The sequence below is a fragment of the Malus domestica genome, chromosome 16 (assembly GCF_042453785.1).
Source record: "Malus domestica chromosome 16, GDT2T_hap1".
In the NCBI taxonomy this organism is placed as follows: domain Eukaryota; kingdom Viridiplantae; phylum Streptophyta; class Magnoliopsida; order Rosales; family Rosaceae; genus Malus; species Malus domestica.
Genome location: NC_091676.1, coordinates 34,902,378 through 34,914,590, shown reverse-complemented (window position 1 = coordinate 34,914,590; position 12,213 = coordinate 34,902,378). Strand labels below are relative to the sequence as shown.

The 12,213-nt window shown below is 37.1% G+C and overlaps 2 protein-coding genes across 2 annotated transcripts; both read left to right on the top strand.

The window, feature by feature from the left end:
• Window positions 1–3,764: 3,764 nt before the first annotated feature.
• On the top strand, window positions 3,765–7,422 carry LOC114822172 (ubiquitin carboxyl-terminal hydrolase 21-like). The gene is made up of 8 exons (XM_029096390.2): window positions 3,765–4,243; window positions 4,405–4,525; window positions 4,643–4,753; window positions 4,938–5,110; window positions 5,231–5,569; window positions 5,902–6,024; window positions 6,156–6,726; window positions 6,821–7,422. The coding sequence occupies exons 1-7, from the start codon at window positions 3,911–3,913 to the stop codon at window positions 6,690–6,692; spliced, it is 1,737 nt and encodes a 578-aa protein (XP_028952223.1). The 5' UTR covers window positions 3,765–3,910; the 3' UTR covers window positions 6,693–6,726; window positions 6,821–7,422.
• Window positions 7,423–8,799: 1,377 nt separating this feature from the next.
• On the top strand, window positions 8,800–10,255 carry LOC114822176 (uncharacterized). Its single transcript, XM_029096392.2, has 4 exons — window positions 8,800–9,058; window positions 9,401–9,537; window positions 9,640–9,737; window positions 9,953–10,255. Exons 1-4 carry the CDS (start codon window positions 8,800–8,802, stop codon window positions 10,176–10,178), a joined length of 720 nt encoding a protein of 239 aa, XP_028952225.1. The 3' UTR covers window positions 10,179–10,255.
• Window positions 10,256–12,213: the final 1,958 nt, after the last annotated feature.

Here is a 12,213-nt window from a genome sequence, read left to right as displayed (position 1 = left end):
ATCGAGTGTCTGAGATTTCCTGCTCATGATTTTCGGAGGCAGTTTTGGATGAGGAGAGAGCTTTTTGAAAGTATCTTGAACGCAGTTGCCAATCATGACCACTACTTTGCGATGAGGCTAGATGCCACAGGCCGACATGGTCTATCACCTCATTAGAAGCTCACATCTGCTTTTCGCATGCTAGCTAATGGGTGCTCTGCAGACTCAATTGACGAGTATTGTCGACTTGCAGAGAACCTGAAGCGTTTCTGTAAAGCAATTGAAGGCTGTTGGAAATGTGCCCTAAAACCAATCATATGATGATACTTTACGAACATTTCACATGTTAAACTAATCTAGTTTAATATCAAGGGCAAAGATTATTATTTGAGCCGTCTTATATAAATGTTATACGCTTAAACGATAAGTCCAAGGAATATGTGATTGGGAGAATGCGATCTAAAGAAGTTAGATTCATGAGACCATTCTTTCGTAGACACATCCTAAACGTTCCTGATCATAAGATTGCCAATTGGGCATTGACAGTCCATTAAGATCAGTACGTGCTGTGTCTTCTCTCAGGGAGAGTGACTAGTCTCGAGTCATTGGTTTGTGTGACATCAAGACAAGTACGTAGGTACTCAATAGAGAATGAGTTCACTGAACACGATCAACGAAGAGTTCTCATACTCATGTCACATGAGAACTCATGGTTGGGATAATGCAAAGTAGTCCTTTGACCTGAGGCATCACGTTTGTCTTGTGGTTAAGTCCTTGATCTTTGATTATGTCAAAGTCACCCCATCCGCGGGTGTCCACGGCATAGTTGGGGTTAAGCCACTTAGCCATGGAGGCAAGTGAATGCGCAACAAGGGATCTCTAACCTTCAAACTGTTTGAGGAAGAATACTCTATGATATGATTAAGAATCTCTGGCCAGAGTATGAATGAGATTTAGAAAAGTCGTTCCAAATCACATTCAAGGTAATCATATAAGCACACGAATCACATTGGATAGTAGACATGAATAAACTATCAAACCAAACAATGTGGTCAAGAGTATTGTATTAGAGAAAGACCGTATTGCATTTGTAATCCTAAACTGAATAGGTTCTCTACCTCTTTTGATTAGCTTGGGTAACCATGATATGCTGCTAGGTGTCACTCTTGGTTTGTGGAAGCCCTAAACGTGTGTAATCACTAAAGGGAGAATTGAAAGTAAGTTTCAATTCACAATCGATTTTAAAGAGTTTTAATCGCCCACTGCCTCGCTAAAAGGAACCTAATGGATCGTACACCGTGTAAGGTGGAGATTGAAGAAACAATGGAGATGAGTAAGAATAATTAAATGGTTTAATTATTTATGGCAAGGCTTAATTAATATGTTAATTAATCAAACGAATAAGTTCGTTAAAGACCTCGGGATAGTTTTGGACCTTAAGGCCCAATGGGCTTCGAACATCAAGCCCATTGACTTAAGTTGTATGACAATTTAATGAATAAAGATTCACAAAGGCCCAAAAGCCCAAATCCCTTATATGGCCGGCCATGTGTGTTGAATTAGGGTTTTTGGTTCTTAAGTCATTTAAAGAAGTGACTATATAAAGAAGTTTATAGCCTAAAATTCATTAAGGGTTCTTTTGGAGAAAATTGGAGAGAACATATCTCTCATTTTCTCTCTAGGAGGCCGGCCCCCTTGGAGGGTGTATCTAGCAATCCTACTCCTCCAATGCCACTCATTTCTACTTAAATCTAACCTTGGTGTGGAGACTTAGAGGTTCTCAATTTTGGGAACTTGGAGAAACCTATTCTTCCATCCAAATCCATAGATTTTAGATGCAAGGAATGAAGGCCCTCTCTTTAGGTGATTAGCCTTTGCTTATGCAAAGAGGAATCTACAAAGGTATATATTTCTCAACTCACTTTGTTTTGAGTTGAGTCTTGGTTCACCAATCTACTAGGCTTTGAATTTCATGGGTAATGTTTTGTTTTTGAATGCATGAAAGCATGATTCCGCCTTTTAATTGTTAAATGCATGCTATAGATGTTATTCAAATGAACATGTTTTCACAAAATCATCCTTCAAAGGCATATATGGAGCTACATACCTCCGCAACCCAAATCGTGAAGACTTGAAGAGGTTTCTACTCAAGGCAGACAAAAAAAGATTCCCTAGCATGATAAGAAGTCTTGATTGTATGCACTAGGAGTGGAAGAATTGTCCTACTAGTTGGGCTGGTCAATTCAAGGGCCTTCATAACAAGCCAACATTGTGCTTGAGGTTGTGGCGTCTTACGACACATGGATTTGACATGCTTTCTTCGACGCTCCTGGATCAAACAACGATATCAACGTTCTTTGGTCTTCTCCTTTGTTCGATAATGTTGTTAATGGATGAGTACTGGAATTTCGGTACAAGGTAAATGGTAATAGGTATGAACTAGGTTACTACCTAACTAATGGTATTTATCCTAGTTGGTCTACTTTTGTCAAAAGTTTTTCTCATCCCGATAGTGCAAAGAAGAAATTAGTTTCGCATAGGCAAGAGTCTTACAGAAAGGATGTGCCAACTGCACCATCTTCGTTAATAAAAACCCATGCCAAGCATAAAGCAACATCTTCCTCACAGGTCCAATTACGACCTCTAATATGCTCTCTTGCCATGTTGAACAATTTGGAAATGGAAAGAAATGGTAGAAAGATAAATTGGAAGAATTGTAGGAGAAAATTGAATTTTGTGTGGATGTTTGAACAAATACATAGGTATTTATAGAGTTTTTAGGTGAATTTTGAGTTAAATAATTTTTTAAATTATTTTAGCCGTTGGATTTAAATTTGGGCCGTTAGATCTTTTTTTAACCGTTAGATTTGATTATATTCGATCTCAGCCATTGGATTCAATGTATTTTAAAGTAACATATTTAAAAAAATTAAATTTGAATATGGACCATTAGATCAACCAACGGTCCGTTAAACCAAGCCCTTGGATTCAAATTATAGCCGTTGGGATTTTTGGGTAGCCGACAAACGGCTGACAGCGGGCCCACCCCTATTGGGAAAGGTTGGCAAGCGCACTGCGTGCGGCGTGTTGGAAAGTGACCGGGCCGAGACTGGCCCAATTGCCAGCGAGTCCAGTTGCATAGGGGAATGGGATTTTGGGGGGTATTTGGCCCAGCTTTAACATTTGGCATTTAGCCCAATGTTTTAGCATGGGTTGGAGGATTGTTTGGGGGGAAATTTGGGAGGAAATTTAGCATTTAGCCCACCATTAGAAATGGTCTTAAGAAAAAGTGGTGGGGAAGCTCAAGTCAAAGTGATTCACTCTTTCCCTCTCTCTGCTCAAATTTGGCCTCAAAATGAAGTTTTCCCTCCTTTTCCTAAACCCAAAAAATATTTGTGACACACTTTTTAGCTTTTCCCTCTCTTTCCTAACCGGCTCTTCAAATTCCAAAATCCTAAAAATGATGCATTTTTGTTCATTATTCTATTTGCAACTGTTAGGATGAATTTAAAATTTAAATTTTATGCTTATGATCTCAAAATTTAAACTAATTTAACGATAATAAATAGGATGTTAAGTATCACTATCAAATAATGATGAGCAAAAGTATTCTCTTCCAAAAAATATGAAAAAACAAAAATTCCAAAAAAATAAAAAAAGCAAACCCCCATTTCCCTCCTAATTCGTGGGGCCAAAACCCAATTTCCAATTTCACTCAATTTTCATTTCTCTGTAAATCCCACCTCTTCATCTCTTCAGAGTCACCAATGGAAGAAATCCCTCTCTCAGAAAACAACTCTTCGCCTTCTGATTCACCTTTTCGAAATACCCAACTGAGAAATTCATCTTCTCCAGCTTCAATGGCAGAAACCCTCGATAGGTCTCCGCCATTTTCCCAACCTGATGCCTGGACGGCCTTGCGTTGGCTTCTATGCCCGAAAATGCAGATGGGTCTTCCCCTCTGAAAGCCCTAGGCGACCCATCGCCGGATTCTTCTTTACCAAACCCTAACGGCTCTTCACCAATTTTTGAACAAGAACAAGGAGATCAAGGAGAACGAGAAGAAGAAGGTGAACATTCTCCACTGCCTTCGCCTCTCAATCTTGCCGGTAATAATTTATCAAATTGTGAATCGAATTCTTCCGATTCATTGCGATTTTCGTCTTCTTGGTTCTCTCCGTGGACTTTATCGTCTTCTACCAAGGATTCGCTGATTTCCTTACAATCCCAGTTTCCCATGGAAGAAACCAAACCCTCTATGGTGGTATGCTCCTTTTTTTTTTGCATCTTTATAAACATATACATGTATTAATGTTTCCTTGCTTACCATTTGTAGATGTGCTTGTTTCGGTTTATTTTTTTAATTTTTAATTTTATTTCAGTAATCTTAGGATGTTGAGATTTGTTGTGGTTTTGGTGTTGCAGAGTGCAGGGCTTGCAAATCTAGGTAGCACATGCTTTATGAATGCAATCCTGCAGTGCTTTACACACACTGTGCCGCTCTTGGAGGGTCTTCATTCTTCCAATCATTCGATACCCTGTGATTGTAAGACCTTAGTTTCTTTTGCAGTTTTTTCATATTCATTTATTAGTTACTATTGCCGGTTTATGATGATTTCTTAGTCAAATTTACTGATTTAAATATGAAATTGGGAGTATTCAGGTGGTAGTGAAGGATTCTGCATTCTTTGTGCTCTTCGTGACCACATTGATCTTTCAATAGCTTCTTCAGGAAGAGTTGTTTCACCATGGAAACTTGTTGACAATTTGAATCGTATCCTTTCATTCACATGAAATGATATTTATATTGATAAAGATTTTGACTTTATATTTGTAAAATTTGGATTTTCCATTGCACTTTGTAATGTTTATAATTTTACTCGTAGATTTGAAAATGCTTAAGTTTTACTCGAGAATTTTCGCATTGGAATGTGATTCTTAACCCTTCATGCAACTAGATATCTCATCTTACTTCCAAAGATACCAGCAAGAAGATGCACATGAGTTCTTGCAGTGTTTTTTAGATAAACTTGAGAGATCTTCTTTGGATTGTATGAAAAAGGATGAGAGTTCCTCTGTGCAAGATAAAAACCTTGTGGAAAGGGTTTTTGGTGGTCGTCTCCTAAGCAAAGTATGACTACATGTGACTGCTATTGCTCTTTGTATTATGGTTAACATTTGATGGGAAACCCAGAAAATCAATTTTCAGTTATAACTTTTATTGATATTTGTATGTATGAATTGCTTTCAGCTCCGATGTTGCAATTGCGGTCACTGTTCTGACACATATGAACCTCTGATTGATCTGAGTCTGGAGATTGAAGAAGCAGATACACTTCCAAGGGCTCTGGAGTCCTTCACTAAGATAGAAAATATCAATGACTCGGAGACAAAGTTTACATGTGAGAAGTGCAAAGAAGTGTCGGTGGAGAAGCAGCTTGTGGTTGACCAGGCCCCTCAAGTTGCTGCATTTCATCTAAAGAGATTTAAGACTGATGGATCTAATGTTCAGAAGATTGAAAAACATGTAGAGTTTCCTCGGGAGTTGGACTTGAAGCCATACACCAGTGGCAATGACATTGACAGCGATGTGAGTTGCTGCTTGTAAGTATATTTACAATGCTGCTTATTAGCTTATTATTCAACCTGAATTCAGTTACAAGAAATGCAAGGTTTGTTAATACATGATAATGATTAAATGATCTTACAATAAAGGTCAGCTGAATGTTATGTGCACAGTTTAGGTACCGTAATTTTAAATGTGTGGTCTCTCAAGCCCTTGGGGTTGGCTCAATTGGTGAGGAAGGTTGGGAGTAATGGGTTAGGATTAGGTTACGTCAAGGGTTTGGTTTCTTTGAATTTTACGAAAATGAAAAAATGGGTGTCGTCCTGGAGTTCTAATTCCCTGTTTTGTTGCAATAGGTGGAATTGAAGTACGAACTTTATGCAATTGTGGAGCATGTTGGGTTCTCATCTACTTCTGGGCATTACTTTTGCTTTGTTCGATCGTCTCCAGATACATGGCATAGGTTGGATGACTCAAGGGTAAATACTTCCTGTATAAATTCTGTAGTATTCACTGTGACTGTTTTACCTGCGCGGCTTTATAATTCTTGGGAATCTGGTGTGTGTGGAAGTGGTTGAGTTGCCATTCATGTCTCTTTTTCTTTTTGTAGGTCACTAGGGTTCGAGAAGAATTTGTTCTATCACAGGGGGGATACATTCTGTTGTATGCAAGGAAGGGTACTCCCTGGTTTTCGAGTGTAGTGGAAGCACTAAAGCCATGCTTGGATCCAGCTATTATGAGTACATCACCTAAGTCGGTTCTAGAGAATGTTGAGAACATCAGTAATTTATCTCCTAGTGCCAATGATGTTCATTTTCGTGCTGCCAATGAACCCACCGATGCTCGTGAGATGAATACTCTTTCGTTGAGTCCAGTAAGACCTAAAGGAGTTGAGGTCTCTGACACTAGAGGTGCAGCTAATGGACTTTCTGAACGGATTAACGGATCTAGGCGTGATGCTGGTTGTTCCAAGGAGACTATAGATACTGATGCTGTCATTGATGCTTCGAATCCAGGTCAGGGAAGAAACAATTTTGATAAAACGTCACTCAACACTGAGAATATCTGTAGTACATCAACTCTTGTTGGAAGTGGCTGTCATAAAGGGTCTGCTAAAGTTATTCTCCAACCTATGACGCCACCCTGATCTCCAAGTCCAGATTTGGTTTTTGAGTCGCCAGGTAAGAAAATTCAATCTGATCCAAAAAATTTACTGGCTTTTTCATGAAATTTATGAATGCAACTAACTTAACGAGTTTGAATGGATATTATCAGAACCAAATTTTCGTCTTCCACATGATCATGTGAAGTCTGCAGACAACGTGACCTGTAAAAGATCATTGAAAAATGTTATTCGAAAGGATTATTTGAAGTCAGCGGACAATGTGTTGTGTAAAAGAGCTTTGAACAATGTTGTAGATGATGCAGAGAGAACTGAAGCTCTCAGATATCTTTCAAAAAAAGTCTGACTAAGGGGAGGGCAAGTCAACTCCTAGCTGCCATGGTAGGACCTCAGAGTGGAAGTTCTTTGGACAAGAAAAGGAAGAGAGCGGGATCATCACCGTGCAAAAAGGTCAGCCGTGGTGGCGGCAGCCTTAAAACCAACCACACTATGCGTCCTGTGACAGCTGCATTACGCTGAGTGCGGTTTTTTTGTGGGATATTTTCGCTATGAAGTTCTTTTGGTCGATCATTTGCCTTATAAGCTGTCTCTAGTTAAGCAACAAATGTAAAGATGATTTTGTTCAAATATTTCATTTGAACAGAAACAAAAAGAAGATTTGATCTTGTATTGTAAGTGCAAAATACTGTAGAGTGTGTTTATCATTATAATTTTTGACACAGGAGGAAATTCTACCGATGGGAAGATTTTGATTTGGGAGATGATTTTTATACTCATTTTAGTTTCTTGCACTCTTTCTTATTTTTGGCTGTCAAATTAAATAAATTAAATGGAAACAACAAACAAAATTAAACAGTTGTGTGAGAGATTAAAAATGATGTATTTATTATTTCTCTTTTGATTCATATACGAGAACGCCAAAAATAAAATTAATTTGGACTTTGTAACATAATCACAATCATTGGGTTTATTTTGATGATTAGGATTAGAAGCCTGGTATAATAATGTAAAGAGAGAATTTGGCAAAGGAATAATTTCCTAGTTAAACTAGCCAATTCGTGGGCTATTTTTTTTTTTAACAAATGATATTATCTATGTTATGATATTACAAGTAGCTTTTATAGACTAATTAAATGCCCTTGACATTGCTTGTCTTTGAGTTAAGGGGCGATTTGGCTCAATCAAATTGGCTAAAAGAAAATAATTGCTTCTTTTTGACAGCCAACTAGTGATGTGAATGAAGGTATAAATAATTTTATACTAGAAATACGTTACATTAATTGTATTAAATACATGTAAGTATTGTAGTGGAGATGATCGGGAGTCTTAAGCAATTACAATCTAATTGTGAGTCTTATGCAAGAGACCCACAATAAAACCCTAGGTACATCTAGTTTACACCATCACACTTAAATACTAATACATAATATTTACAACAAAAATATGTATTTATCGCGCTGGTTGTTGAATGCATTAGCTGCTGAGGCGGGTGTTTGATGTTCGTCTTTGATTTGGTTCAATAAAATCAATTTACCTTCTGGAAAAAAAAAGGTTTCGTATAATTAAAACTTTTTATTTTTAAAAATTGAGTTGTAAAGTGTCCTTTTATAAAATTGTCTAAGTACGAAGGGATTAATCATGAATAGCCAAATAACAAGTCATAATCACCAGTCACCACACTAATTATATGGCTTCACCACATAAATTTTGGAGATATGCAATAAACTAATGGAGGTTGTTCTTGCTAGTAACTAATAATATGGCCGTGGACTCCTTAATTTGGAATTAATAAGGTCGGAGATAAGATTTAGGAATGAGCATCTTGATTAATCTTAGGGAAAACCAAAACCCAAAATTGCACAACCGTATACTCCTTTGTCATGCATGCATATTGCCAACGAATCTTTGTTTATGTCAAAGTACGCACGACAACTATGCACACATTCTTGGTTTTATCAAAGCCCTTAGTTTTGGGGTATCCCTTGGAAACAAAGTTTGCATACTATTTAAGGACATGAATTTCTTGTAACAATTCCCTTTTGGGTACCTCCATCTCTCTCTCCGTGCTGAACATTTTGCACAATAAGCTTGGCTTAGTAAAGTTTCCAAAGACATTAGCAGGTGATTCAATATGGTTGTTTTCTTCGAAAGAGGAGGGAAGAAGCAGAAAACATTGCGAAAATCTATTCTCAGCTGGAACAGGAGGGCACTTGAAAACGATCTTATGTTGGAGTCACCAGGGTCGATGAACACTCCGAAACATGTACTCATCGTGATGGATGGGATGAAAGAGTTCAGAACAGAGCCGCTTGAATGGGCGCTCGAGAATGTAATCAACGCTGGTTCCACGGTCACTCTTCTTGGTGTCATGCCGTGGCTGAATATCCCCCGTGAGTAGACATACATACATACATACATACAATTAGCTAGCTAGTAGCATGCATGAATTTATAGCGTGCGAATTAGCTCTGAATGCATAGCAATGTTTAGCTCAATTCTAGCTACGTGCATGTATGCCTATTCATTTGGAGAGGATATTTCTTAGTTATGATAGAGGGAGCGATCGGATTCATATTAAAATTAGTCCTGCAAAACGGTCAGGTTATGTGTTAATGAACAGTTGAATATCATATGGAACTATATATGATTAGACATAAAACTCTTTTAATTTTTACCAAGACTTAATCTAATATTTATGTGAAATGGAATACTTGGGTTCTGGTAATGTGCAGTCTCTTCCAAGACATGGTTGGATGTTTGGCCAGTGGGGTTAGAAGAGTTATCATTTTTCAAAGAGAGGAACGAGTGGAAGAGTGACATCAAATATCTAAAGCTTCAGAAAGTCGTGGATCTGTGCAACAAATATGGGGTACGTATTAACAATGAAGCTATACGTATGGTGTTACAGCAAGTTGTATTATACCAAGTCCCCGTAAACATATGATTGCTTGTGTATCGCATGTTCATGCAGGTTTTTCCACGGAAGAAAGTTATAATGGGTTATCCCTTACGGCTAATGGTTGTTGAGGAAATTACAACCCTTCATGCGACATGGGTGGTTTTTGACAGGTATAAACTATGTAGTAATATCGAAGACTTTGGATTTATTTAGTGTACATTTTAGTAAATCATTTCACATTGTAATTTTTATTAACACTCCAAAATAGTCATCGTGTAAGTTTGGATGTATTGATATAGTAAAACTATTGATGTATAATGAAACTATTTATGTATACCCTTGCAATGCAAGTCTGTGTCATTTAATAGGATGTCTACCAATGCAGGCACCAAAAAAATGACAGAAAATTTTACGCTGGAAAACTTCCCTGTAATATGGTGATGATGAATGAAGATGGGGAGGTTGACATGATTAAAGGCCGGTCGATGATCGAAAATATGGACAGCGCTGTAGAAGAGTCACTAGCATCTTCGCTACCTACTCCGCAGATCCTGATTTCCGACCACTTGAAGGAAATTCTTAAGAAACAAGCACAAGATCAAGACCCCTAGGAAAAGGATCAAGGTGGGAAGGACCTGAAATAATGAACTAGGAAGGCAGAAACTAAGACAGGATAGAGATGCAATAATAAGTACTTGGGGGAGTAACTTGGCCATTTTTTTTTTTTTCCTTCTTTTATTTGTCTTGAGAGTCAAGCTATCAAATTAATCTTTTTACGTTCGGCAAACGTATTACCAAGATAATTTCTGATGGAATATGAATTTGCTATCTATATCATTACCACAGTAAACAGCTTTCGCAACGAATAGAAGTTCGCACGTAAAGCAAAGTTTCGTCAGCTAAAAATTTTGTTGCCTAGTCGTCGTCCCGCAAGGGTCAAACATTTGCGCGACACACAAAAATATCGTTGCGCAAGGATCATTGCGCGATCAAGTATGCATTTGTTGCCCCAAAGTTAAATGGACAAAGACCGTCATCGCTTCAAGTTTAAAACCACAAGAGCGTGTTGTCGCATTGTGTTTATGGCGACGATATATATACTGTAAGCTTGTGAGTGTCAAGAGGCCTTATTTGGTTAGACAAGATTTCTATACTATTTAGGACTCTAAATGATATCCTATGATTTAACAAATCCCTATTTATCAATAATAGATCTGACTAATATGGGTCTTAGGGCTGGTTTGCAATTGAGTTGCTTAAAAAAAAAAAAAAAAAAAAAAAAAAAGCTTACTAAAACATGTGGAACATCAAATGTGTTTGGTAAAACAAAAAAAAAGTACTTTTTAAAAAAAAATTAAAAAATTGTTGTCAATGACAGTAAAAAGCATAGAAAAGAAGAATCAAAGTCTACCATGCTTCTAAAAGCAGTGCTTTTTTTTTCAAAGCATAGTAATAAATGGCTAGTTAATGAAATTTTCAAATGACAAGTATACCGCACACATTTTACAAAATTACAATCATTACCTTTACATTATTTTCTTTGACAATTATTATATCACATTAAATATCATATCTTTTTTTAGTCATTTAATATATCCACAACAATTTATATAAGTTTACAAAGTACTTAGACATATTTTTTTTTGTTAAAAGTACTTTTACAAACACTCAACAACTTTATTTTATAGTAGTTTATTTTCACAGCAGAAGCAGTATTTTTGAAAAGCACATTAATACCAAACTAGCCTTTATCACTGTATATAGGCAATCTTTGCTTTCACAAAAATAAGTTTCATTATGAGCAAACCCTATTATTGTTGGAACATTTTTGTTTGCTGAAAGTAGAAGACTCACTTGTTGTTTGCAAGAGCCATGTCTTCCGTATTCTGCAGATAAGTTTATTTCATTTTCATATCGATTTGGTTATTGCATTTGTGATCCTAGTGTCTCATTGTTGTTGTGCATTGATCACTCGTATATTTCATGCATTTATACCATTCATTTCTAAAGTCTTTGGATGTTTTTGTGTTAAAATTGTGGCATTTTACCTTATCTTGTGTTAATGTACAGTTAATTTTGTTGTAGGATTAATTTCAAACAAAATGGGCTGAAAAGAAAATAAAAGACAAGGGAGCAAAAATAATGGATTGATGCATGAATAATCAAAGCAAAAAGCAAGAAAGGAAGATGAGTGGAAGGAAAAGAAAAGAAAAAAAATATATATAAGAAAAGTATGAAGAAAATGGGAGACGGCACGAGGAATAAAAGAGAGGAAGTGGAACGAAAAGAATGAATAAAATAGGCAAAAATAAAGAGACACGAATTGGTGGAAATAAAATAGGAAAAGAAAAGAAAGGAGTGGAAGAAGTGGAGGACTAACGGAAAGAAAAACAGAAAAGAATAAAGAAAGAGGCATGGCAGACAAGAAAAAGAAAAGAAGGAATAAAAAAAAAATGAAAGAAGAATAAGAGGAGGACAGGAGCAGCGCACGGGAGCGAGAGACTGGCGGGGAGAGAAGGGAGAAGGCAGAGCAGAGGTCAGAGGCACGGAAAAATAGGAAGCTGAGATTGGCAGGCGAGAGAGAGAGGACAGCAGAGCACAGAGGCACGGACGCACGGCAGATCTTCTTTTCTTGGTTTTATCTTC